The 25,799-nt window shown below is 41.8% G+C and overlaps 3 protein-coding genes across 3 annotated transcripts; 2 read left to right on the forward strand and 1 right to left on the reverse strand.

Moving 5' to 3' along the window:
* The first annotated feature begins 2,408 nt into the window (after nucleotides 1-2,408).
* LOC125018590 (high-affinity choline transporter 1-like) lies at nucleotides 2,409-9,534 on the forward strand. Its single transcript, XM_047602609.1, has 8 exons — nucleotides 2,409-3,208; nucleotides 3,528-3,641; nucleotides 4,708-4,863; nucleotides 4,972-5,120; nucleotides 5,740-5,883; nucleotides 6,498-6,651; nucleotides 7,709-7,926; nucleotides 8,877-9,534. The coding sequence occupies exons 1-8, from the start codon at nucleotides 3,025-3,027 to the stop codon at nucleotides 9,432-9,434; spliced, it is 1,677 nt and encodes a 558-aa protein (XP_047458565.1). The 5' UTR covers nucleotides 2,409-3,024; the 3' UTR covers nucleotides 9,435-9,534.
* A 1,433-nt stretch (nucleotides 9,535-10,967) lies between these two features.
* LOC125018598 (G-protein coupled receptor 4-like) lies at nucleotides 10,968-16,686 on the reverse strand. The gene is made up of 4 exons (XM_047602618.1): nucleotides 16,505-16,686; nucleotides 14,142-14,576; nucleotides 13,861-14,048; nucleotides 10,968-13,780 (listed from the first exon to the last, which is right to left on the reverse strand). Exons 2-4 carry the CDS (start codon nucleotides 14,559-14,561, stop codon nucleotides 13,267-13,269), a joined length of 1,122 nt encoding a protein of 373 aa, XP_047458574.1. The 5' UTR covers nucleotides 14,562-14,576; nucleotides 16,505-16,686; the 3' UTR covers nucleotides 10,968-13,266.
* A 3,084-nt stretch (nucleotides 16,687-19,770) lies between these two features.
* LOC125019019 (psychosine receptor-like) lies at nucleotides 19,771-21,115 on the forward strand. The gene is made up of 3 exons (XM_047603521.1): nucleotides 19,771-19,974; nucleotides 20,313-20,488; nucleotides 20,605-21,115. Exons 1-3 carry the CDS (start codon nucleotides 19,771-19,773, stop codon nucleotides 21,113-21,115), a joined length of 891 nt encoding a protein of 296 aa, XP_047459477.1.
* Nucleotides 21,116-25,799: the final 4,684 nt, after the last annotated feature.

Genomic DNA, 25,799 nt, shown 5'->3' on the forward strand with positions numbered 1-25,799 from the left:
TATTATGTCCTATTTATAAAATTCATCACATATTATTCCATCTTTTTTTTTTTTACAGACTTACAGTATTTCTGTTTACCTTTGTTCTCTTATCTCTCTGTATTTCATTGATTCATAGACATTGTGCACACATTATGCACATTAGATGTTTTACTGAAACATGAGGAAAAAAAACGAAAAAGAAGATTAAGTGACATATTCCAGAGTGTTCATGTGTTAATATTTGTTTTCTGATGTGCAGGGCCAGAGCTCAAGCGGGGCAATCAGCGCTACGTCCATCACCTACATCGCCATAGCAACCGCCTCCTTCCTCCTCCTCCTCTTCAGCGTCCTCGGCTTCCTGGCGTGGCGTCGCAGACGCGCCCTCGTCCTCGACGGGAAGCTGGGGTTGACCAACGTGATCGCCCTGGAGGACCTGCAGGACCCCGAGAGGAACAGCGAGCTGCTCTCCTCCATCCGACGCAGCACCAGGAGGCAGCACCCGCTTCCCAGCTCCAGCTCGGAGCAGGATGTGACGGACGGCGTCTTCCTCATGGTCTACCTGCCCTCGCCGTATGAGCAGACCCTCACCAGGATCGCCAGGGCGGCCAGCACCAGCAGCAGCTCCAAGGACGTGGAGCTCCTGCCTCCGAGCCCGGGGCCGGAGACGGGCAGCAGGGAGGGGGAGGATGTGATGAGGATGGACGACGTAATGATCACAGAGGAAGAGTGAATGGAAAAAAAAGCAAAAAGGGGAGGAAAGAGAGATGGAGGACGGACGAGGAAACCACAATTATACCAAGACTGAGCATCAGCCCAGAGCTGGAGAGATGTAAAGATGTGAAGAAGGAAGAAGAGGTGACCTGGCCCTAGTCTGCTGCAATAAGATGTTGTTTATCTGTTTTTTTTCTGAACGTGTGATTTGGTTAATTGTGAACCAGAACACATTATATCTGTCTGCAAATCTCCCTTTGGATGAGAGAATCTCCTCTTAACATAAAAACTCTTAAACTCTCATGCCTCTGAAGAATCACTGCTTCTCTTAGCAGCGCTGCTCAGGAACAGGAAGCAAAGCGTCGATATTCCAGTTCCAGGATATCTGTCCGTCATTACATATCCATTCCTTCTCAGTAAACAGGAAAGAAAATGCCACTCATCTATTTTGTTTATATATTTTTTTTTACTCTTATTATTATTGTGAATTTTATCAGTAAGACGACCGTTGTAGCATCCTTGTAGAATAGTACGTTCCTACGTCCAATCAGCCCCTACACAAACATCAAAGTCTTTATTTTATAAGCTGATATTTGTATTTATTTTTACAGTTCGTTATTGTCTCATTGTTTGACCTCTGGTTGCAGGGACTGACAATAAACTGGAACGTTCTCTGATAGTGTCTGATGATATTTTCTTCCTCACATTTAATAACAACAGAACACAGGTGAGGTTAGAGGTGGGGTCATGTACAGGCCTGCAGGTTAGAGCATGGCAAACTTTTCAGTTGAAGTTTTTAATGTTATGGAAGACAAACCTTTCATATCTCAAAGTGTACACGCCCGAACTGATACTCAGTGGATTAAATGTCTAAAAATGATTTAAAGAGGCATCTGGACTTTTGTAATTTTTTGAGAAGATGTGTCATCCGAGTAGCTTCGTCAGTTCAGTTCTAGTGGCGAAATGTATTCTGAAAAAATTCAGTTGCCTTTTTAAACGCTTTTTTTCTGTACCATGACCTGGATGACTGAGAACCTTCACACACTTAACTGATTAAAGCCTTGTTTGTGTAAGAGTGGTCACATCTTGGCCTGAGATTATTCTCACACTCTTCTTTGCAAAAAATGTTCCTGATCTGTTTCATCGCGAGGACATCGATGGTGCTCTCCTGCAGGTTTCCTAGTGGACTCAGGTCTGAGGTTCCAGCACATCCATCTCTTACTGCTGAAGCCGTTCTGATGCTGGAAGGAGAAAGAAGAGAGGCAGCTCAGACTTCGAATGCTGTTTACTTGTTTACAGTTTGGGGAAGGAACTCGTGCTTGGTCTCACCAGACTGTAACACACTATCCACATGGTTCTGAGTGAGTGTTTATACTGATTGTTTTTTACAGCTTGACTCAAATGTGTTGCTTCACAGGGAGAGATGTGTGACATGGGACATGTGGTGAGCCTGCGTAACCAGTTTCTCTTGGTCTTCTCCTCAATTTTTGAAGAAACACCCTCTTTAAAAATGTCCCCGTTGCCAGTTGTTTTCCAGTTGCCTTCAGGGGGTTCCAGTGTGTGTCTTATCTTTAGGATCTGTGTTTGAGGACCTCTCTCAACTAATAGCTTTCAACAGAGAAATGCTTGACGCCAAAGAGTTAAGCTCTTTGTGAGTTGTGGGTGTGGCAGCAGCCAAGAAGTGTGGTGGAAATTGTCTGTTAGAACTCTGGACACACAATAATCGCACAAAACTGAAATGTTCAAAGTGTTCGAGTATATTGTAATTACAGTAGGAGACTAGTACAACACCTCACCACATGAAGGTAGATCAGGAAAACATTCGTCTCTTATAGTGTTCACAAAGACAGAGATTGTCGTGCAGTTGGTTAAGACACGTCATGGAGATGAACGGAACTGAATCACATTCCTGTAATACAAAAATGGGAAAAGGCCTCTTTTCATGATGCCATATACCTAGTCTGGGTCCTGTAAATCATGAAAAGGGGGGGAAACGACTACCTGAACAGAAACGCTGTCTTTGTGGTTGAAAATAACAGTAAGAAGGACAAAATGCAAACCTTTCCTTTGAATTAATGATCAACAAGTAACATCAGTTCCACAGAAGCTGTCAGCAGAAAGTTATGCAAACACAACTGAGATTTACTTGGACCAGTCTGTCACTCAACCGTTCAGACAAAACTCCCCACAGCCAGGAGACACTAATACCAGCAACTGAAGGGTGAAGCAACATGCTTAGCCTGGGGCCTTCTTAAGCAGCTCCACCCAGACACTGAGTCCCTATACCGAGGCTGCACGCAGCCCGGCTTCTTTCCTCCCTGACCGTCCGAAATGGCTCTCAACATCCCGGGGCTGGTGGCCACCCTCGTGTTCTACTTGCTGGTGCTTGGGATCGGCATCTGGGCCTCCGTCAAATCCAAAAGGGCTGAAGACAGGACGCGGGCACGTCACGCAGATATGGCCCTGCTGGGAGACAGGAAGATCAGCTTGGTGGTCGGCATCTTCACCACGACAGGTGAGGCGGGTGAGGCGGGGCGGGGGTGGACTTAAACAGGCCTCATCAATTCAACCGAATGAACGTTGTGGTTAGTGGTTAGGAGGAAAGGACATTCCACCGCAGCATGAATGCATGTCTAAACATTTCATAGATAGATCGACTTTTATAGGAGCTCATTATATTCATCCGTTAAAAGAAGTTTCTAATCTGGTGACTAGAAGACAACCTGACAAGACCGTCCGTATAGTTTGTCCTTATTTGGCACAGATATCTTGTTAGGCCACTCAAAGTGAATAAAACAGTGTTATTTGACCGTCTGGAAATGTGTGTCATGAAGCTACGTGGGTCGGAGGAACCTTCATCATCGGCACAGCGGAGACGGTGTACGATCCGAAGCTGGGACTCATCTGGGCCGTGATGCCACTGGCAGCAACGTTGGCCTTCACTCTCGGTAAGACTTGTTAAACTCTGCTCCACCTCCCTTAAACAAGCAGTCAGACTGTTGCAGCACCAACCTGTTCAGTGTTGACTGATTGAATGTTTTCATTCGCACGCGTTTCTGCTTCTCTCACGCTGTTTTGTATGTGCACCATTGGTACTACAAATCCCAGACTACATTGCAATTGTTAAACTTTTGGCATCGGACAGGTGTGTCAATCAGCTCCACAAGTTACAAGCTTTAGAGCTCTAAATACTGAAGTATGTCAGTGGAGATTCTGACACAAAGAAGTAACTAAAATATAAATGAGAACACAAGTAAACACCAGACGGACACTGAGGACTGTTAATCTCACAATGAAACGTAGCGCATTATCGCCTTATCACCTTATCGGCCTCACATGTTAAAACAGTCCAGGGAAAAAACACAAGTTTTATTCTTAATTCTTTATTATGGCCAGGAAAACGTTAAATTCATATTTCTGTGTAAATGATTCTTAAATTAATATCTGAAAAATAAATTGTGTCTTGTTTTAATTTATGCTTGATAGATAGATAGATAGATAGATAGATAGATAGATAGATAGATAGATAGATAGATAGATAGATAGATAGATAGATAGATTAAGAAACTCCTTAAAGGAAGACATCAATGTCAAACTGGAAAACCTTTCTCTAAGCGAGGCAGCCAGACTGAGATGCCATTTATCTGTCACCAAAAGATTTACTGTTGTGAAACACTGAGAACCAGCCGTGGGGATGAAAGGTCGATTTGTCTTTGTTTCAGCTTCATTTTTGGACAGACCTTCACCTGGATGGCTGAGAATCTTCACAGATATCTTAACCTTTACTATGTGAAGTGTGCTGCAGTGACTGATGTTGTTTTTTGGGGGTTAAATAAAATTTCTTGTATAGTAGACTTGTAGTGATCAGTTAAGCTGCAATTCCCTTCATACTTTAAGTTCACTATGGTTCAGTTACATTCCTCGTTCCTCAATTACGTTAAGAATACATGAAAGACTTGAGCTGTGTTGGTGCGCTAGAAAGAAAAGTGGAATTCTTCTGTCGTTCCTCTCGAGGTGGATTTTTCTTCGCCGAGCCGATGAGAGACAAGAAGTACGTGACCATGATGGACCCTTTCCAGATCAAATATGGAAAGCGGCTGTGTGGACTCCTGTCTGTGGCGCCGCTGATGTCCGAGATCATCTGGGTGACGTCGACCCTGATCAGCTTAGGTGATGATCAGGATTTGATTTCATAAATAATAAGGTTTCTCAGCATTACGGTCCTAGAAACCAAAGGTTTCTGTGCTGAATTCAGATCTGCATGTATGCATTGAATAGGTGTGACTATGAGTGTGATCCTGGACCTGTCCTACGCTGTGTGCATCTGGATTTCGGCTGCTGTGGCCATCACCTACACCCTGCTGGGAGGCCTCTACTCTGTGGCGTACACCGACATCATTCAGCTCTCTCTCATTTTCATCACCTCTGTAAGTCAAGCAAACACGCATATTTTCCAGTGGTGTTGTTTGTAAAAATCCACTCATACAAATCAGGAAATTTCAAATGAAACCAGTGCAATCCGTTTCTCGGTTGATCACTTTCTATATTTCAGACGTCACGAGCATCAAATGACATCTCCGTTTCGTATCAGTGCAAATTCTAAAATGCTGATATGTACCAACCAGGCACAAAGCACCGTGCAGCGGGAGCCTTCTGACTTCCAAGCATACACCTAATTTATTTAGCAGCAAGTTATTGTTCCTAGGCTCAGATACTGGGTGGACGCTGGCTCCTGGTTCCTGGTTCCTGGTTCCAGGCGTCGAACCATTCGTCTTCTCTGGAGGTCCCTCAGGACTCTTTTCTGGTGTCTGTTTATTGGGTTCTGGCCGCTCTTTGCTCATACTTCTGATGGGGAAAAGGGAAGAGACATTCAGTTAGAACTTGGCCCACAGAACGAAGTGCATCCAGGTTAGTTTAGCTCCTGATATCATTCGTAGACTATGGCAGGAGACCAAGCACAAGGAGGACAGGACAGCGCATATTTTGACTAAAGAAGGAGCTTGAGGGCTGTCACACTCTGTCTTTCGTTCTTTTTCCTCTGTTCAGTGGCTGTGCGTTCCTTTCCTCTTCACGAGTCCGGCAACTGTCGACATCACCACCACGTCCTTCAACCACACCTTCCAGGCCCCCTGGGTCGGCACTCTCACTGCAGACCAAGTCTGGAGGTGGATCGATATCTTTTTACTGCTGGTGAGAAAAGACCGATCGCTAATATGGCAGTTTGTTTCATTCTCATCTGTGCAACAGTAAGTCAATAAATCATGTGTTTTAATGATTTATTGAACAGAAATGCCTTGTTTGATGTTTTGTATTATCGCTGTTGAAGAATAGTAAAAAGAAATCAAAATCTAGCAGGTAGAGGGTTGAAGACAGGAGAGGAAGTTTTAAGGTTTTTAAATTGAGATTTGACTTCGACAATACATACATTTTATGTCCTGATTATTATTTTATTATTTATCATTGTTTATTATTTGACAGTCTGCCAGCAATAGCTACAACAATAGGTAAATTTAAACACCATAAATCGAACAGAGACATATTTTTCTGAGTTGTTGAAGCTCTGTGGGTGTTAGTACCATTTATTGGGGAATCCAATTTAAAGCATATTCCTCCAAATCCACTGGAGGAACCTTGAGGGATTCTTTTCCTGTCATCTGCACACCCCCATGCAGAAACTTGTCAGGCTGGAAAAAAAATTGTAGTAACTAAGTTAATAGTAACTTAGGCGATTATGCTATTGGGCTAACGATATATGACATGCATATTAATGTAATGTGTAATTTCTTTGTCATTCTCTCTCCAAGAGTGTGGGAGACTTGGGTTTTCAGGACTTCCACCAGAGGACGCTGTCAGCGTCTTCCTCAGCCACGGCAAAGCTCCGATGTTATGCTGCTGCAGTTCTCATCCCCACATTTGGAATTCCTCCTGTGCTTGTTGGTGCAACGGCTGCATCCACAGGTAGAGCACCTGCACACTAGATATGTGTATACAGGCATACATGTAAATACATACACAATGCAAAGTCAAACAAAATCCAAACTTTATCATGCACTTGGCAGTTTTGAGTTCACATTCCTGAAAAGGAGTGAAGTTAAAAACTTATTTAATCCTACCCCTCATAAATCATAAATCAGTATAATTTATTTAGTTATCCAGCTTCCTCAGTAAATGCACAATACTAAAAATAAAAATGTCATCACACAAGCAATGCCAGTCTGATGACATGTGTTATCATATCAATAGCGCCACCAAATGGCAGTGTTCAAGGTCTCACTATATAAATACTCATGATTGAAACTATAACATGACAACAATAAGAACACAATGCACGGCTCATGGTGTGAACAGTGCACACCCAATACACAATAAATAGCAATAAATATACAAAGTCAGCACAAACAATGTCCCGCAGCTAAACAGCCATTTCAGCACCACACACAGGCGGACAGCGCTGACACACTTCAGTTACACATTACACAAATTCAGCTATGATTAAAACAATATTTAAATGACCTTATCAATTCCATTTAGATTAAAAATTAATTCTAAAAATAACTAGAGGCTCTCTGGAGGCCAGGGACATCTGGACTGGGCCCCACCAAGCAGAAGCAGAGGAAACACAACATCAGACACAACAAACTATTCACACACACACATGCACGACAAAAAGGGTCTATGAAGAGAGTTGCTCATCAAATGAAAACTGTGGACATTTCATTGGGTAGAGAGTTTATTATTTATTAATTATGTGAAACAACATTTTTGACACAGTAAAACTTCCTCCCCTGCACAGCAGCGCCCTCTGGTGGGGCTGTACTCCTGATATACTGTACTCGTAATATAATAATTATTACTTATAAATAAATGCTGTAAATTTTTGATTCTATAAGCTTATTCCTATTATATGCTCATTTACTTATATTTCAAACAATAAGTGACGACCAAAAATAAAGGTAAATAAATAAACACACAGCAGACACCAGTTGTGTATTCATGTTTGGACATCCCATCTTAGACTGGAACCTGACCTCGTACGGCTCTCCGCCTCCATTCGAACGAGGTCAGACTGGTCTGATCCTACCCCTTGCCCTGACCCACCTGACCCCACCCTACATCTCCGTTATTGGCATCGGAGCCGTGGCCGCCGCCGTGATGTCATCGACTGACTCCGCCCTGCTGTCTTCGGCCTCCATCTTCTCCTCAAACATCTACAAGAACATCCTGAGGCCCACGGTGAGGTGCAAAGACGAGCGTGCAGGTTCTCGTCATCCAGGTCACGGTATAGCCAAGGCTAAAAATCTAAATGTAGAAACATTGGTGGGTGTTGCCCCTGAAAAGTCCGTTCATGGCCTGATACCTGCTTCTATTGCAAAGATGTGTTTTGATCCAGTTGTTTTCCCTCAATCAATCTTACTCTATGCCATAAATTGCACATGAACTGACAGCTGTTGTAAAATTTTCTCTTTTTCATGAATGGAGGTGAACGTTGTTGCGCAAGAGTAAAAGAAGTTTCATTCACTTGGCACAGAGACTGTGAAACCTAAAATCAAGCTGCTTCTCTTCATCCATGGTGACTGCTCTTGTTCCTCACGTTTCCCTCTCTCTCACACTGCCAATGTAACTTTATTCACAACATCTATGTCTCTCACCCAATCGTGTTTTGCCTACCTCCTCCTCTGAGCCAATCAGTCCACAGTCCCTCTGTGTTTGCCTTATTTCTTTCAGAGCAGTTCAGGCTGTGAAACTTTAGATCAGACAAAGATCTTTGAATAAAAGGTTGCGAGCTCCTTGAGCCGCATCATGTGATCTAGTTTCCGCTCAACTAGTATTAAAACCTCAAGCAGATAGGATCGGCACGACATGGACGTATTAAAGTGATCAGGCATCTTAAATACGGTGTAAGGAATAGCAAAGTGAGACACCAACGTCGTAAGAGTTCAAGCTTTCTTCTGTGTTTCTGTTGTTTACCACGCGCTCCATTTTCCTGACTCCAAATAAGCGACTTTTTCTAAACATTTTCTAAACACTGCTGTTTCCCTCCTCATATGTCAGTGTATTCTCTCCAGGCTTTGCTGAAAAGTCTTTGGTGTGGAAGCTGAAAGCACAAGCAAGAAGGACAGAGTGGAAAATAAAGGGTGTCTCTCTTTTCACCCTTTGCTGCACCTCTTTTTCTTTGCTCGTAGGCCTCAGAGAATGAGATCCGGTGGGTGATTCGTATGGCCGTGGTCCTGTTTGGACTTGCAGGTACATCCTTGACCTTCCTGCACACCGGTGTCATGGCTTTCTGGGTCCTAGGAGGAGAAATCGCCTACATCCTGATGTTCCCGCAGCTGGTCTGCGTGCTCTTCGTTCGCAGGTCCAACGGTTACGGTGCCACTTCCGGTTTCCTGGCAGGGTTTGTTTTTAGGCTTCTGTGCGGGGAGCCGTTGCTAGGGCTACCACCTGCTATCCACTTCCCAGGATGCACCATTGAAGACGGCGTTTACGTTCAGTACTCCCCGATCAGGACCATCTGTGTGCTGGTTGTTTTTGCCACCATAGTGGGCGTCTCCTGTGTAGCTTCCCTTGTCTTCAACAAAGGGCTGATACCAGAGAGGTGGGACGTGTTTCGGGTTAAAGACCAGCTCCCAGAACAAGCACGGATGTCTGCAGGCGGCACCAGGAGACAGGAAGTCCAGAACTCACAGCCTCTGTGTGAGAACAGTGGAGCCTCAGATCCAATGCTGGAATCAACATGTTGAAAAACTGAACTACATCCCAGTGCATCATAGATGCGACACTAAACACATGTACTACCTCTTCTAACAGGAACCTCATTTACATTAAACTACATCACTATGAGTTGGTTTAATTGTGTTTTTTGGAGAAAACAGAGGTACAAAGAAAGACATGACGCATAAAAAAGCTCATCTCATCGTCACGTCCATACTGCTTATCTTCACTAGAGTCTATTCACAAAACCATTCACACTCACACCTAGGGTCAATTGTAGAGTCACCAAGGCTAACGAGCATGTCCTTGGAGGTGGGAGGAAACTGGAGTATGCAGAGAAAACCCACGCAGACACAAGGACAACATGCAAACTCCACACAGAAAGGCCCGAGCTGGACTCGAAAGGAGAAAGGACAAAACTAACAAACAGAATCAGTCATAAATGTCTGACATAGATAATCACACGATCCATTAAGCAGCTGCTTTGGATGTTTTTTGGGGAAACCTGAAAGCTCAATGCACTGCAGAATCACAACATGTGTCCTGCTTTAAAACACACGCTAAGCCTTTAGATATAAACTGTAAGAGGACTGCAGCTCAGTCTTTGTCCAGGTCCTGGACAAATCCAAAATGCAAAGAAAAAAATCCAACAGAGCATGCTCTGATGAAGGTCTTATGACCGAAAGCTCAACATTAAAGTGATACCAATGCACAAATTCAAGTGTACGGATTTATTTCCTTTATCTTAATCCTTTAGAATAATAAATGTCACAGATAAAGAACACACTTAAAAATAGAAATACGTAACTGATGGACTGTCACAGAGACCAGTTTTGAAAGAAAGCAGTTATTATCAAATTATTGAAATTATCAAGTTTGTAAAAAATAAAAATAAAAAAAACATATAAAGACTCATTCATTGTCTCATTCAAATACATTGATAATAATAAAATTAATACTAACTAACTAATAGTAAATAAAATACATTAACAAAACAAAAACAAACAGAACAAAACAAACAAACAAACAAAAACAAAGTTGTAAGTGTGAAATATTGTAGCAGACTAGTAAACATGTTCCTAGTCCTTCCATCAGACCAGACACATAGACTTCATCAAAAATAGTAATAATTTCAAACTTTGTCACATTGTCACGAAGGCAACTGCACGACAGACTGTAATCATGGTAAAACTAAAGGTTGTGCGTTTAAATTATTTTGCTGAAGTAATTATAAAACTCTAAAAAGGAAAAGTTATTAGTCTTGTCTTTGCTACATGTAATATAAGATTTGTCATAATTCGTTTTCTATTTTATGTAAGAAATAAAGTTTCGTGTTGTTAATCGCAGATTTAGAGTCATGATTCCCACATTCATTCTGAGCTCCGTGACAGATAAGCAGCGGTTTGGTTTTCTTGATTTTTATCAGGAGGAAGCTTTATATCTGCATGAGAAGATGCTGCCGCTTCTTTAGCAAAAACTCAAACTGATTAGCAGGGCACAAGTCAGGGTGGTGGGTTTTAAGGGAGAACCCGAGTGCAGGACAGAAGACGATGAGGCCGGGGTTCAAGCCAAAGGTATTTAATGAAGAACAGAATTTAACAAAAAGCGCTGCAGCCTTCAGGCGACAGGTAATCAAACTCTTAAGCATGGAGATGAAAAACATGGTGAAACTAATGAGGGTGGAGCACACAGGAAGAAACCAATCAGCTATTAAAGGTAAACAAGGGAGTAACACCAACATAAAAACAAGAAACAAAATAAAACAGGAAACTCAAATCATGGAACAGACAGAATCGTTAGTAGTTTTTAGTAGGACTTTCATTGAATAGACTGAGAGGATCATTTTTATTTTATAATCAAGTTGTCATGTATGAAATTAACCACTAAGGAATCACACCAGTTTGCAAAGGGTCATCCTACAGAGAACAATCTGACACAATCCTAAAAGCTTGCTGCAGAATATGCAAAAAATGATTCATGGGGTTAGTCAGTATAGCTTCAAATCAATCAGCTTTTTATACACGCACACACAAAAAAATGTGTTTGTGAATAGAAGTAGTCTTAACGCAACAGTACACGAATAATCAACAGACATTTCTGCTTTAACTCAACATAGAGGTGTATTCAGTTAGCACAACTTGATATGATTTCTGGCTAAATATAATATAAATTGTGCAATTTATTGTACTAAAAAATAGTAGTAGTAGTAGAATGAAAGGAAAAAATAAGTTTATTGCACCTAAAAAGTCCAGAGCAGAATGTAACATGTGGGAGGTTTCTGATGATCTTAATCTGCCCATATGAGGAAGTGACATGGAATCAGATCTGATCATGAAATGTCTGAGCACCAGAGTAAAGAAGAGATAAGAGAGCAGATATTCTGTAAACAAAACCCCCTCCAAGAGTCATTTCAAAGCTTTAAACTACCTAAGTATGAAAAAAGGTTGACGTGGCTGCGTAATGTGTGTCAGAATTAACGCATTTATCAAGATGAACATCGTCACATATTATTTTTAGGGACAATTGTACAAGGATGAATTTAAAAGGTCTTTATTTTTATGTTGCACATCCTAGGTTTGCTCAGTGGTAATGCATGGTTTGACCTTGAGTCTGGAGCCTCTGACAACATCAGAGAACCACTCATTGGAGGCAGGTGACAAGTGTCGTCCAACTACAGGTGAGTTTTATGACACCAGTCATGTGAGGTTCATATTTAAACTTCAACTCGACACTTCAGTCAGGACTGAAGGAAAGGTAACTGGATTTGTAGCGTGTCTATGATAAGAGGGAATCTGAAACCACAACCTCTGTCATCCTGTCCTCTATCACGGCCCCCACACTGTCCCGTCCCCATCTGCAGAGGTGGACTTCCTCTCCAGCTTTTCCTCATGTCACCCTCATGCAGACACTGTAATGTAATGCATTACTTTTTGCTGTAACGTGGAAATGTAAGGCATTACAAATTTTGTAATATTTTGCCCAGTACAAATGTCAGTAACACATGTTACAATGGATTTTTAAACACGAAATTTATTACATTAATTGTGTGGTTTTATACAAATTTAAGATCAACAGAGGACAAAAAGAAAATCCTGCACACATTAACTTCCTGTTAGTGCTAGAGAACAGCTGATTGGGGAGAAGATGTCTGCAGCGGTAGAGTCAGACTCTACATTCACCAGATATGTGCTCAGATAGATGCTCAGAGGATACGAAGAACATTACGGTTACGTTGCGAAACCGAAAGATCTCTCACGAAATAGCACAAGTAATTTAAGGAAACATGTAGCAAGGTGCAGCTTTCTTTAGGTGTTTGGTTACAATATACAGTAGTAGCTTCTAGCACTATTGATTTCAACATGTCTTCAATATCTCTATCAGAATATGTATTGAACCATGAGTCATAACTGCTCCATTATATTGTACTGTTGTTAGCGTTAGCCTAGCTTAGCCATTATGTCATTCTACATCACCTTCTACTGGATGTGGAAATGAGCTACACTGAATGTAATAAGATCTACTGAGAACACAAAATCTATGTTCCCAGTTATTTTGGTGAAAGTAACTTAAAAGTAATGTAATGCCTTACAATCCAAAGACAGTAATATTGTTATGTAACTAATTACTTTGAAATTATAGTAACAACAATAAGTAATGCATTACGTTTTGAAGTAACTTGACCAAAACTGACTCATCAGCAAAGAAGACAACACATACCTCTGCAGAACATCTGCAGCCCAAGCTAAATGACCTTAACCCTGTTTTGGACTTTGATTTCACTTGTTCTTTTGTTGTTAATTTTGCCAGACACATATCTCATGGGGTCATATCTGTAGCCTTAAGTCTCTCTGTTTCTTTGCTTCATCTGCCTACATGAAGCAGAAATCTACCTCCCAGTGATGATCTTATAACATCCATCTTACATACGCTCAAAAGTTTCTCTATTCCTCCTTTCCTCATGAAAACATACAGAATCAAGTCTGCAAGTGGACTCAGCTGGATTAAGGTGAAAGACACGCTGTGGAGGGCCGAGTCATCTCGTCTGCAGTAGGACAAGATGATGGTGGGCAGAAACATGAGAGTGTAGTTGAGCAGGACCAGAACCAAAACGCCCACAATTCGACGTTTATCCTCGGAGGAGACCGAGATGGAAGCAGACAAGGCTTTGAGGGTACCGGCAAGGGAGAAGACGAGCAGGGGGAAGGGGAGGAGGAGGGAGATGGTCAGGAGGATAAATGGATAAATAAAGTCATTGGCCAGACTCACAACAAGGATTGTGACAAAGGAAATGGTCCAGACCAAAACACACACCACCACAGACACCTTGATGGTCCGTTTGAAGCGGTACCACAGCGGCCAGGCGATGATCAAATACCTGCAGCACAAAGAGAGACACACAATTACTGTGAACATCTGATGCAGTGCAGCATGTACACTTGGAGGAGGGATGTCTACCTTTCCAGAGCAACGCAGACCATGAAGCCGACACTGGTCAGCAGGCCGAAGACGTAAATGAAGTACGTGATGTTGTAGGATCGACGAGAATTGATCTTCGTCACCCAGACAATCATACAGCAGAGCTGAATGAGGTCAGAGATGAGGAGGTTGATGACGTAGATCGGACCGATGTGATCATTCCGCACCTGCAGATCAAACATTGACAGTCATTTTTATTTATTTTTTTTTTTACCTGCTTGGTTGATATCACTCACCACCACGTTCATTAAAATACACACCATGGTGTAAAAGGCGTAGATGGCCACCATGGTCAAAGGAAGGCCGATGCAGATGACGACCCACCTCGTCACGTATAAAACAGACTCGATGTGGGACTCCATTTCGTTGGTTTCAGAACCGTTGTGCAAGGTGATGCTGCTGTAGTCGAAGATGTGGAAAAGGTCAAAGTCGTTCCACAAGTTCCTGATGTTGCAGAAGTGGTGGCTCTCGTTGTAGCTGCTATACGGTGAGGTGCTGTTGTAGCTGCTGTTGTAGCTGCTGTTGTAGGTGCTGTTGTTGCTGCTGTACGGTGAGGTGCTGTTGTAGGTGCTGTTGTTGCTGCTGTACGGTGTGGTGGTGTTGTAGCTGCTGTTGTAGGTGCTGTACGGTGTGGTGGTGTTGTAGCTGCTGTACGGTGAGGTGGTGTTGACCTCCTCCATTCTTCAACGTGTGACCTGTGGTTGGAAAGTTTACTTAAGATCTACTAACCAAATTCATATAGTCACATTTTTTTCAGGGACACCTTTAGGTGTTTTGTTTCTCTTTATCTTTAAATAATTGATTCCTCTTATTCCTTAGATCAAAAATGACCCCAGTTAGAATCAATGCATTTTATACCGTAAACTTAAGACATTTCTTTCATTTTGGTTAACCATAATGTTTTTTTTATTATATTTTTGTCAACAAAAGCATTATTTCATGTTTGACATGTTCTTTTGTTTTCACATTATATCGTAAGACCGTTTTTAGAAAGGTAAAATGATAATAATAATTCATCGATTTACTAAAAAGTCAAAGACTACTGAGGTAGTTTCCCACCACCAGTCACAGCTGCCCTTCATCTGCTTGCACAGTCACACCCTGGTGGTGGTAAACTACCTCAGTAGTCACAGCCATCCTGGGGCAGACTGACGAAAATGTGGCTGTCTCTGAGTTGGGTGGGAAAGGTGGGTTAAGGACAACAGCTCTGTCTCCTGAGTTAAGTGCAGAGTATTATTTTGATGGTGATAACACAACACTACCACACAAAATTCATGGATGTGGAAAATAAGTTCATATTTGATAACAGCACACATTATGAGGTATAAAAACTATGATAAGACTTACACGTGTGTTGCTGTATAAAAGTAACCTTCAGGGTTGTGAGACTGCTGGTGTTAGATGTGTGTGTCGACAGGAAGTGTAAACCTGACAGTCACAGTTGATAAGAGTTAAAGGTTCCTAGGGTTAACCTTTGAGATTCCATAGAAAACGTTTGGAAAAATAGATTGGAAACTACTGAACTAAGCTGCTACACTGTGTTGAAAATATTAAGATGAGGTCCTGCCCGGGACAACAGTTTCTTGTTTGTTTTTTTTTTACTTTAAATCCGTTTTGGGGATTTACTGAAGGTAGTACATTCAACCAACTGATCTGGTAACATGTCCAGTCAGATACTTCTATGCCGTGGAAAACCTTCCCTCTTTTAGTTTTTTGTATCACCTTGAGGAAAAGATTTGAAAGAGGTCACTTTCAGATCATGAATGTCAGGGCCACACTTGAAATAAGAGTCGTGGAAGCCATGAAAATCTTTCCCATTCATTCTTGGAATTGTCCCATAGTAAACAGATTCACACGTACATTGCATTCGCAGCAGTTATGCTGTAAAGTTTCTTGGAAAGAAACTTTTTTTGACCCCATCTTTGACTCTTTGACTCTGTGATTTTTGTGATCCCATCTCAGTGGAAGATCTCGTTGTAAGTGTATTGTCACAACACACAGCGCTGTTATATAACCAAACTGTCATCATTTCCTTGAAGCCTTGAAGAGTATAAGCAGAAGTTCTCAGTGGATTAATGAGAGGCAGAAAAGAGTAAACAAAGATCATATGAGCACATTGCTGAACAGTCTTAGTAGTATTCAGTTTCATATTTTGTTTTTTTCTTTGCCCAATTAGAAAACAGATGTTCACTGCAGCCACACTCGCTTCTTTATTTACTTAAACCTCTGTATTATATTTGCAGTGTATGTGCACTTTATGTACCATATTAGTCACAGTGCACTGTAAAACTAAATACGGTAAATAATATTGTTCTAAATTCAATTAAGTAATGTCACTGAAAACTCTGCAGCCCACCGCTGTTATTTTACATACATCAGTAAGCTGCAAAAATAATACATAAACAACACAACATCTTTTATGTGATAAAACCATGGGGCACATACAATTAACATCACTGTAACATTATCATCTAGGTATTAAATGTAAATACAATCTTTCTAATTATTCTTGGATTTACATTCAAGTAAACGACTTCTGTAGCAATATAAAGTCATTTTCCATACAATTTGCGTTCCCATCTTTGTTGCTGTACTGAGATCTTAATGAAGAATTCAAATTTACCTTTCAACGCCTCTGGATGACCAACAGAACGACTTCTGTACGCTGCGCGAAGCCTACGGTAAAGTAAAGAAAGAACACGCTGAAGTTTCCTCATAAACGACTTCTGAAAAGCAGATGAGGTGTATGTTGTTTATGAAATATGAGATTGTTGAGATCTGACATGCATCCCTGCAATAGGGGATGCTGGTGGCATCATTATTCCCACATCCTCTTCTGTTTTTTTAGTTTTTTTTTTTATATAATCTAATGCATCATGGAAAAACTGTTTTAAAAAGTATTTTGTAGTTCAAAAAGGAATATCCTGGACTTCGGCACCAGTAAAGGGATAAATTAAATTAGGCCCAAGTCAGGGTACATCCAAAAAATAAAGCTGAAACTAGAGCAACTGGACTTTCTTGAAGACTCTTTTTTTTTTTCTTTTGTCTGTATTTGTCTACATAGTCAAACACCACAAGGTGTCAACTTTATATGAGGTTGCGAAGATGTGGAAGGATGGACAGTGGAAGAGAGGCGTGTGGCGCTAGTAGGAACTGGTGGGGTGTAAAGTTCCGTGTTTCCCAAGACACCTTACACAGGGTGGTGCTGTGTAGGTCTCTGGAGAGATGGGAGAGTCCAGGAGGGGAAAGTGTGTCCCAATATAGGAGCTAATAGGAGCAACGATAGGACATATAGTGACAGAGTGAAAGAGCAGGCGTGAGGCATGAGCTGGCAGGTGACATCACACATGCATGTGGGCAATCCCTAAACATGAGTGAGACCATTACCAGGGGCCATAGTCAGGTCAGGAGACCCAGCCCCCGAGAACCACCCCCCCGGTGCATAGCACATGGTTACCAAGACCAAGGAGAACTCCGTGCCTCATCTATAGTCCTGCATCTGGGTCCTCACCTACAACCTTCCTACACTTGACAGAACGACGCGACCAGTATGGACCCAGCAGACTTCATTTTTGATGAGGAACACGCAAAAAGGCAAGTGATTTCGTATTATCAAGAACTCTTGCTTGAATACAAGCCCTGGCTCATGTGGGATTTCCAGGCCCATTTTGAGGGCACTCGCCTGGCTAGGAGGACCCCGACTGGGAGGCATGGCCCTCTTGGCTGCCAGGGAGGCAGACCTGCAGTAAGGCAGCTCCGGACCTGGCCGCCAGCAGCGCTCCCAGCACCTGCGCACCCAGTGCCTGCGCACCCAGTCCCGGCCGCCCGCAGCATCCCACGTTCCCGTTCCTGAGGAGCTGCTTGCTCCCATCGCCCACGTTCCCGAGGAGCTGCTTGCTCCCATCGCCCACGTTCCAGAGGAGCTGCTTGCTCCCATCGCCCACGTTCCCGAGGAGCCGCTTGCTCCCATCGCCCACGTTCCAGAGGAGCTGCTTGCTCCCATCGCCCAGGTTCCAGAGGAGCTGCTTGCTCCCATCACCCACATTCCCGAGGAGCCGCTTGCTCCCATCGCCCACGTTCCAGAGGAGCTGCTTGCTCCCATCGCCCACGTTCCTGAGGAGCTGCTTGCTCCCATCGCCCACGTTCCCGAGGAGCCGCTTGCTCCCATCGCCCACGTTCCAGAGGAGCTGCTTGCTCCCATCACCCACATTCCCGAGGAGCCGCTTGCTCCCATCGCCCACGTTCCAGAGGAGCTGCTTGCTCCCATCACCCACATTCCCGAGGAGCCGCTTGCTCCCATCGCCCACGTTCCAGAGGAGCTGCTTGCTCCCATTGCCCACGTTCCCGAGGAGCTGCTTGCTCCCATCGCCCACGTTCCTGAGGAGCTGCTTGCTCCCATCGCCCACGTTCCCGAGGAGCCGCTTGCTCCCATCGCCCACGTTCCAGAGGAGCTGCTTGCTCCCATCGCCCACATTCCCGAGGAGCCGCTTGCTCCCATCGCCCACGTTCCAGAGGAGCTGCTTGCTCCCATCGCCCACGTTCCCGAGGAGCTGCTTGCTCCCATCGCTCACGTTCCAGAGGAGCCGGTCGCCACACCGGCAGCCCATGTCTACGTTCCCGATCCTGAGCTAGTCGCCGCACTGGCAGCCCACACCTGCGTTCCTGAACGGCCCGACGCGTCTTGCCGGCCTCCCGATTGCCCTCATGCGTCTCACCTGTGTCTTGTCATCTCTCAGTCCTCATGTGTATATATAGCCCTGCCTTTCCCTTTGTTCCTTGTCGCGTCATTAATGTTAGCTTAATGTCTTCATGCCATGTTCCATGTTTCCACGTCATGTTGATGATTTCTTTCGATTTTTGGATTTTGTATTTTCCTGCCATGCTTGTGGGGCCTTTTGTTTGTTAAATGCTTTTTGTTTGAACTTCGTGCCTCATCTATAGTCCTGCATCAGGGTCCTCACCTACAACCTCCCCCCTACTTGACAGGATCGTCTTGGTTCATCTGGTTCTTAGATGGATATATGTCTCTGACCTCCTGTCTTAGAATTTCTTTTCTATTACTAACTACTGTGTCTCCCTCTTCCCCCCATTCTCCATGCCTGACCATGATTCTTCTTGTACTCTCACATAACATCACCAGCTATATATTGTATTATTAAATTCTACATGTTTCCTTCAGTTCAGTATATGTATCTATGACAGAAGATTGTTTATCTTGTTTCTCCTGCTTTTCTCTCTATCCTCTCTTTTTCTACTCGGCTGGCCTTTGGCAGATGGTTCCCTCCATATGGCTTCATGGTGTGTATCTCCCTAGAAAGGTAACTATCTATCTGACCCAGTTTGTGTGTATCTACGTCCGTGTCTAACCATTTTACAGCAGCAACTTATAACCATGATATAAAGTTTTCCTGCTGATGAAAATCAATAAAACTAGGCAGAAAGGAAATTCTCTTCAAAGAAAACAATAATAATCTAACATATAAACATTGTCACAAGTCATCTTTTATAATGACTAGAATAAAACAGTATAAACTCACAGCTTTTAGTTTTATTCCAGTTCCAGTTTGTCATCTAGTTTCTTTCCTGACAACATGTTGTTTCGGCCGCTCATAGATCACACTGCATCTCTGTAATGTATAAAATATTTGGTGCAACATAAAAAACTAATGATTCTTGGAGGATGTTTTGCTAATGTCTTTCATGATAATTCTGTACATTTCATGATCATATCTGACCTCATATCTCACTTCCTCATATGAGCAGATTTAAATGATCAGAAACCTGCTACATGTCACATTCTGCTGTTTAGATGCAGAGGACAGAACCAACACTAGAGTGAGGAACTCATTCAGATGAGATCTTACAACTTATGAAGGTAAATATTAAACAATGGAGGAGTTGCACATTAACAACACTTCATGGGATGAAAGTTTTAATGACACCAACGTCAGTATCAACATTCATCAAGACTCAGCCGACGACTTTGGCTGCTTTGAAAGCAGTGAAGGCTTCATCTTTTATGTTGTTACATGGATCATCATCTGCGTCGGCCTTCTTCTGACCCTACTGGCCATCTGCTCACTGTCTTCTGTGGTGAGTCCATTATAACAGATGTGTGTATTTATAATGATGTGTTGTGTACAGTCTGTCAGTATCTGTATTTGATAAATATTCTCTGCACATAGAAAACCTTTGTCAGTCAGTCTGTAGCAGCCGTATTGACCATCAATGAAAAGATACTAGTTCTGTTTAATTCTTCTTGACTTTTACTCAACGAACTACTTCTATCTCTACTTAATAAATGATCTGACTTATATGACGATTAAAGACTAGACTCTAGTCATTCTCTCAACATAGGTTCAAGGCTTTTAGTCTCAGCATGAAGCATGTTAACAACTGCTTTAGTTCCTTTTACCAATGTTTTCCTGCAGGTCAGAAAGGATCATGGTGCTCCAGTCTATGTCATCAACCTCCTCATTTCTGACATCATTCAACTAATTTGCATGATTGGTTGGGTGACAACCAACTGCAACATTATCATCGTTTATTTTTACTTTTATGGTCTGTTCTCCAGTGTTGGCTTCATGGTGTGTATCTCCCTAGAATGGTAACTATCTGTCTGATCCAGTTTGTGTGTATCTACGTCTGTGTCTAACCATTTTATTAGTCTATAATTCTGATGCTCCTCAAAGACTGTCTATGTGTGTCTGTCTTTCATTACAGGTATTTGCTCATCGTCAGGCCGCTGTGGTACAGATTCAGAAGAACCATCAAGACCTCTGTGGTGGTCTGTGTCCTAGTCTGGATCCTTCCTCTTGTTTATTTCCTCCCATTGCTTTATTTCCCTTCTTACAATGTGGCACTCGCCATGTATGCAGTCCACATCCTCCTCCCCCTCCCTCTGTTCATCTTCTTCCTGGGTGGGACTCTTAAAGCCCTGTCTGCATCCATCAGTGTCTCCTCTGATGAAAAACGAAGAATTGTTGCAGTTTTGGTCGTAGTGCTGCTTATTTACATACTGCTGTTCCTACCCAGCATCGTTTGGTTACTGGCAGGAGAAGACAGAATGAACTCTAGCTTCATCATTGTGTCTGAGATTCTCATTCAGCTGAGTCCTCTTGCAGACTTGATTTTGTACATTTTCATGAGGAAAGGAACCACAGACAAGATTTTGGCCTCACTGTGTTGTTGCAGAATGGAGCTTCAGGAATCAACAGATGAACAGCATGAATAACGACAGCATGTACACAGTCAGCTTCATGTAGGCAGGAAGTAGAAGTTTTAGTTAAATTGTTGTAGTAGGAGGCAGTGGCCAGCAGGTGGAGCTGCTGTCATTTCTGACTGCAGAACACAGAGATCCAGGTAGAAGTCTCTGCTACATATTGTCTCCCTTTAAAGCAGCTCATCACCAACTGTTGTACAGCTGACACTGAGACAGCAGAGATCCAACAAGTAACAAGTTTCTCTCTAAAGCTGAGCGTTCTGCAGGGTGACAGTTTCTAAACTAGAAGAGTGAATCTGAATGTGTCATTATTCAAGTTGTTGTTGCTTATAAAGCGCTAAATAAAACTGCTGTTGATCATTTATTTAATTAAAGGTCTATATGATGTGATTATGTTTCTCCTCCATTGATCCCTCAGTGGGGAATTCTTTCTCTCCATTTAACCCATCCATTGGTTTTGCACTGCCTTCCCTCACTGTTTACATTTCATGATCTTAGTAATTAAATTATATTTCCAGTTTTTAGCTATTTTAATTTCCATTCCACATTGCATATACAGAATGTTCTCATATTTCTATTTTCTCATATATATATATATATATATATATATATATATATATATATATATATATAATATATATATATATATATATACATTTTCAGAGTGCTGTTGTTTTTTGTATATTGTTTCAAAATTGTTATTGTTTTTTATTGTTTTTTGTTATATTCTTGCCTAATTCTGCTCAACTGTGACAAGGAAATTTCGCATACGTGGGATAAATAAACATTGTCTTATATCTTATCACTTCAGTGTGTCCATGCAGTCAGTAACAGGAAAAGAGAAATGTGATGCTTCCTAGTCTGAAAATACTTTCATTTGCTCATCATCCATGTTTAAACATTCAGTCTATTTCTATCTCTGGGAATAGAGATGAGAACAGAAAACAAACTCAGCACTTTCTACATTATTTATTCATGCATGTTTGTTAGTTGGATGTTTTAGTAGAAGATCTCAAAGACTGATTCATATTGATGATGATAATGTGATATTGATAATGACATTGTTCATCTTGATCACTGAAACACAGTCTTAATGTGATAATCACTGACAGCTGATCATGGACTGACATATTATATTTATTCACCTCATATCTGATATGTTTCCAGACCTCAGCACCTTCAGCTTTCATGAATCATGACTGTAACTCTGACTGTACCAGAGAGGTAAATGAGCTGCTGTGTATGTTTTTAAAAAGTTGTGATGAATGAACACTGATCACACTGCATCCCTGTAATTAATAAATTTACACACACAACAAATATCCAGTGAAACATTAAAAGGAAGAAGGTGAAACAAGCCATCAAACTGGATTGATAGAATTTCTGTTGTATGAATTTCAAGTGTTAAATTACACTCGGAAGATATTTCTCAGAAGAATATCTGCTGACATCCTTCCTGATTATGTATGTGATATTAATCCTATCTGACCAAATATATCACTTCCTCATATGACAAATATAAAGCTTCGTTCATGTCACAGTCTGCTGTAGACTGTTTAGATGCAGGAGAGAACGTGAGCGAATAGAGTTGTGAAAATGCAGTTTCAGGAATCATCAGATAAACAACATGAATAACAACAGCATGTACACATGTCAAAAATGTTGTTGCACATAATAATAAATACTTGACTCTGTCTCCAATGAAATGTTCGCAGTTTTCATTTGATGAAGTAATTAAGTTCCTCTGTAGACTCTTTTTGTAGTGTTTGTGTGTGTGAATAGTTTGTTGTGCCTGATTCTGCGTCTCCTCTGTTGCTGCTTGGTGGAGCCCAGCTGAGATGGCCTGTAGTGCTGAGGACTGGTGAACTGCTGCACATGCATGTGTGTGTACAGTGCACACTTCTGTTTAGGCAGTGGGGCCTGAAGTAAGCCTAACCCTTCACATTGGCAGATTTGAAGCGACCTTTCTAATGTGAGATTTAGGACTTTAGCACTTGAGCAGAAGTTGGAGATAAAACATTGACCGGAGGATTTCATCATTTCTTAAGAGGGATAGGACAAAACTAGGTCATTCAACCAGGAGCGGTTAAAGGGGAAAACTTGGTTAAACAGGAACTCGTAAAGAGGCACCGGTGAGTCTAATTTATTTTTAATCTAAGTGGAATTGATTATGTAGTTTACATATTGTTTGAATTATAGTGTAATGTGTATAATGCTGTATGAATACACCTGTGACACAAACACCTGTGAGATTGCTTCAAAAGTGTCAGAATAAAGATATACGTTACTGTGTCAGAGAAAATTAATCTGGAACAAAATACAAAACATAAGCTTCTGTTCTTGCCTAAAAAAAACCCACATTATTTAGAATAAAAACCACTCCTGATATGTGGGATCAAAACTTAATTCAAACATGAATTAGAAATGTAAAATCTGATGAGTAACTGCGCAAAAGTACATGGTAAAAGGTGAATCTGAACATTTTAAGAGATGCTTTAGCCCAGGTTTGTCCAGGCGGAACCACCAATTGTGCTTTGTCACATTTTGCCACCATATGTGCAACCAGTGTTTTTGACTCAGTTTCAAAATTCACCCAAACCGTGTGTAAAAGGAGGCCTTCAGTGAAACTCACAGGAGAATATGTCGACAAGCATTTTAACGATTGACACCTCTATTGACCAATCATAGTCTAGAGAATCAAAAGCCATGTCCAAATTTATCTTTACAACCACCAATGATGATCCGGACCAAAGTTAACCCAAAAGTCGCATTGTGACAAGACCCTACACTAGAAACCTCTTCCTTTTTATGTAAACCAACGGGAGCTTCATGATTCATTTCAAACTGACACAGAGTCATAGGAGAAGTCATTATCAGCGTTTTTGGAGCTGGAATCTAACTTTAATCACAAAACAGGAAAGGTGAGACATACTTTATGAATTTTGCGAATGCTGTTTTCGTGACTCTTTGGCTTCTAGCTCTCTGAGCTTTTGACACACAGTGAAGAGACAGACATTGTTGTAATCGGCAGCACCTCTGCGTTCATATGGTAATGATTTCCGTGATTATCTTGAATTGGTGAGGTTACCACAAGCACTAAATGACACATTCACCATATTTGTGTTTTTGTCAATTGTTCCCATACAATTGCTTGGGGTTTTATTTGTGTTTCGTTTAGGTGGCAATGTCCGATAGAGGCTTTTAGACAAGTCTCTCCCTGTCATTTGGGTGTATTACATGTTCGGAATGGTGCAAGCTGTTGTGCGTTTATATCATCTATAGCGCACGTATCTCACTCAGCCTCCTTTACAGGGGGCGCTCGGGTCAAAGTGGCTAGGTCTCCTTTTAATTGATGGTGTCACAGTTTTGATCAAGTTTTTGTTCGAAAAATAAGAAATTGGATGCTCTATCCCAGTAGACCCCTCTGCTATCACTATCATCCACAGTTAACTTGAAGGGCTTAAGAACAGGTGCATGTCATAGAAAACGTTGTTAGTTTAAATGACTGGCAAACAGGTCAGACAAAGATGAGACTACGTGGTTTTATTTTTATTTATTTATTTTATAAAACCCCCTCTAATAACTTACCACTGCAAAATAGTGGCAAGGCTCAGTGCAGGTTTTTGTTTAGGGAAAGCCACAATGATCTCCAGCTTTGCCTTAACAGGATGAACCCGACCTCCACCCAACATCTTGCCAAGGTAGGTCACTATCATCTTCACAAACTCACATTTGGACAAATTAATCGTCAAACCAGCCTCCGTCAAGCTGAGAAACAAAGTGTGCAGATGCTCCATGTGTTTGTCCCATGTTTCAGCAGAAACAAACAAATCATCAAGGTTCAACAAGCCAGAAACGGTAGCATTTATCAGCCCGCACGAGCGCACGAGACAACAACATCTGTAAGAAATAGAGTAAAATCCATCAAATCCACTTCATTTGGCCCCATGGGGAAAAGCCTGGTCTACAGAAGCAGTCAGGCCATGAAATCCATTGTTGACCTGCCAGGTAGTTGTTCATATCCCTTTATGTTCTCATTTGACATAGTAACATATTTCTACTACAGTTATACTGTATACTATAGCACTGATCATCATTATGGAAGCTACAGCACCAGACATGGCTGCTATAGAGGCAAAGATAGTTTGATTACAATTTGCATCTTCCTTCCTTTGACCTTAGAGTCCATCTACACAGTTTATGCAGAATGGAATTTGCCAGGTTCACTTTACTTTGAGGTAACAATGCATTAACCATAAAGTGGTTGAGGTTTGAGTTGAGTTGTGTAACCCTGCATCAGTGTATAGTCTCTGGACTGTCAGTTCAGGGGGTTGAGGTTTTGCTGAGGACACAGCAGCAACTTATCACACTGATAAAAAGTTTTTCTCCTGATAAGAATCAATAAAACTGAACCACTGTTTATCTGTCACTAGCTCTGAACATGTGAAAATTCACAACTCCTTAAGTGAGTATAGACTTAGACAGGCTTTAATAATCCACAAGGGAAATTAATTGGTCAAAGTAGCTTAATTGTTACAGAAAGGTGAGCTTTTATACAGCTGATAGAGTAGGGAATAAAAGAAGTTCTGGAGTGTTCACTATGACAGTGGAGCAGAATCAGTCTACTGGAGAACAAGCTCCGCTTACCCTCTAATGTTTAGTGTAGTGATGGGATGGATTGTCCATAACAGAGAGC

This window comes from Mugil cephalus, chromosome 13 (assembly GCF_022458985.1).
Source record: "Mugil cephalus isolate CIBA_MC_2020 chromosome 13, CIBA_Mcephalus_1.1, whole genome shotgun sequence".
In the NCBI taxonomy this organism is placed as follows: domain Eukaryota; kingdom Metazoa; phylum Chordata; class Actinopteri; order Mugiliformes; family Mugilidae; genus Mugil; species Mugil cephalus.

Bases quoted from the DNA above. Each gene is read 5' to 3' on its own strand.
- LOC125018590 (XM_047602609.1), top strand. From the start codon at position 3,025: ATGGCTCTCAACATCCCGGGGCTGGTGGCCACCCTCGTGTTCTACTTG. The intron at 5,884-6,497 runs GTGAGAAAAGAC...TCTCTCTCCAAG, and splicing joins TCGATATCTTTTTACTGCTG to AGTGTGGGAGACTTGGGTTT. The intron at 7,927-8,876 runs GTGAGGTGCAAA...CTTTGCTCGTAG, and splicing joins AGAACATCCTGAGGCCCACG to GCCTCAGAGAATGAGATCCG.
- LOC125018598 (XM_047602618.1), bottom strand. From the start codon at position 14,561: ATGGAGGAGGTCAACACCACCTCACCGTACAGCAGCTACAACACCACC. The intron at 14,049-14,141 runs GTGTGTATTTTA...TTTGATCTGCAG, and splicing joins TCTACGCCTTTTACACCATG to GTGCGGAATGATCACATCGG. The intron at 13,781-13,860 runs GTAGACATCCCT...TTTGTGCTGCAG, and splicing joins GTCTGCGTTGCTCTGGAAAG to GTATTTGATCATCGCCTGGC.
- LOC125019019 (XM_047603521.1), top strand. From the start codon at position 19,771: ATGGAGGAGTTGCACATTAACAACACTTCATGGGATGAAAGTTTTAAT. The intron at 19,975-20,312 runs GTGAGTCCATTA...GTTTTCCTGCAG, and splicing joins TCTGCTCACTGTCTTCTGTG to GTCAGAAAGGATCATGGTGC. The intron at 20,489-20,604 runs GTAACTATCTGT...CTTTCATTACAG, and splicing joins GTGTGTATCTCCCTAGAATG to GTATTTGCTCATCGTCAGGC.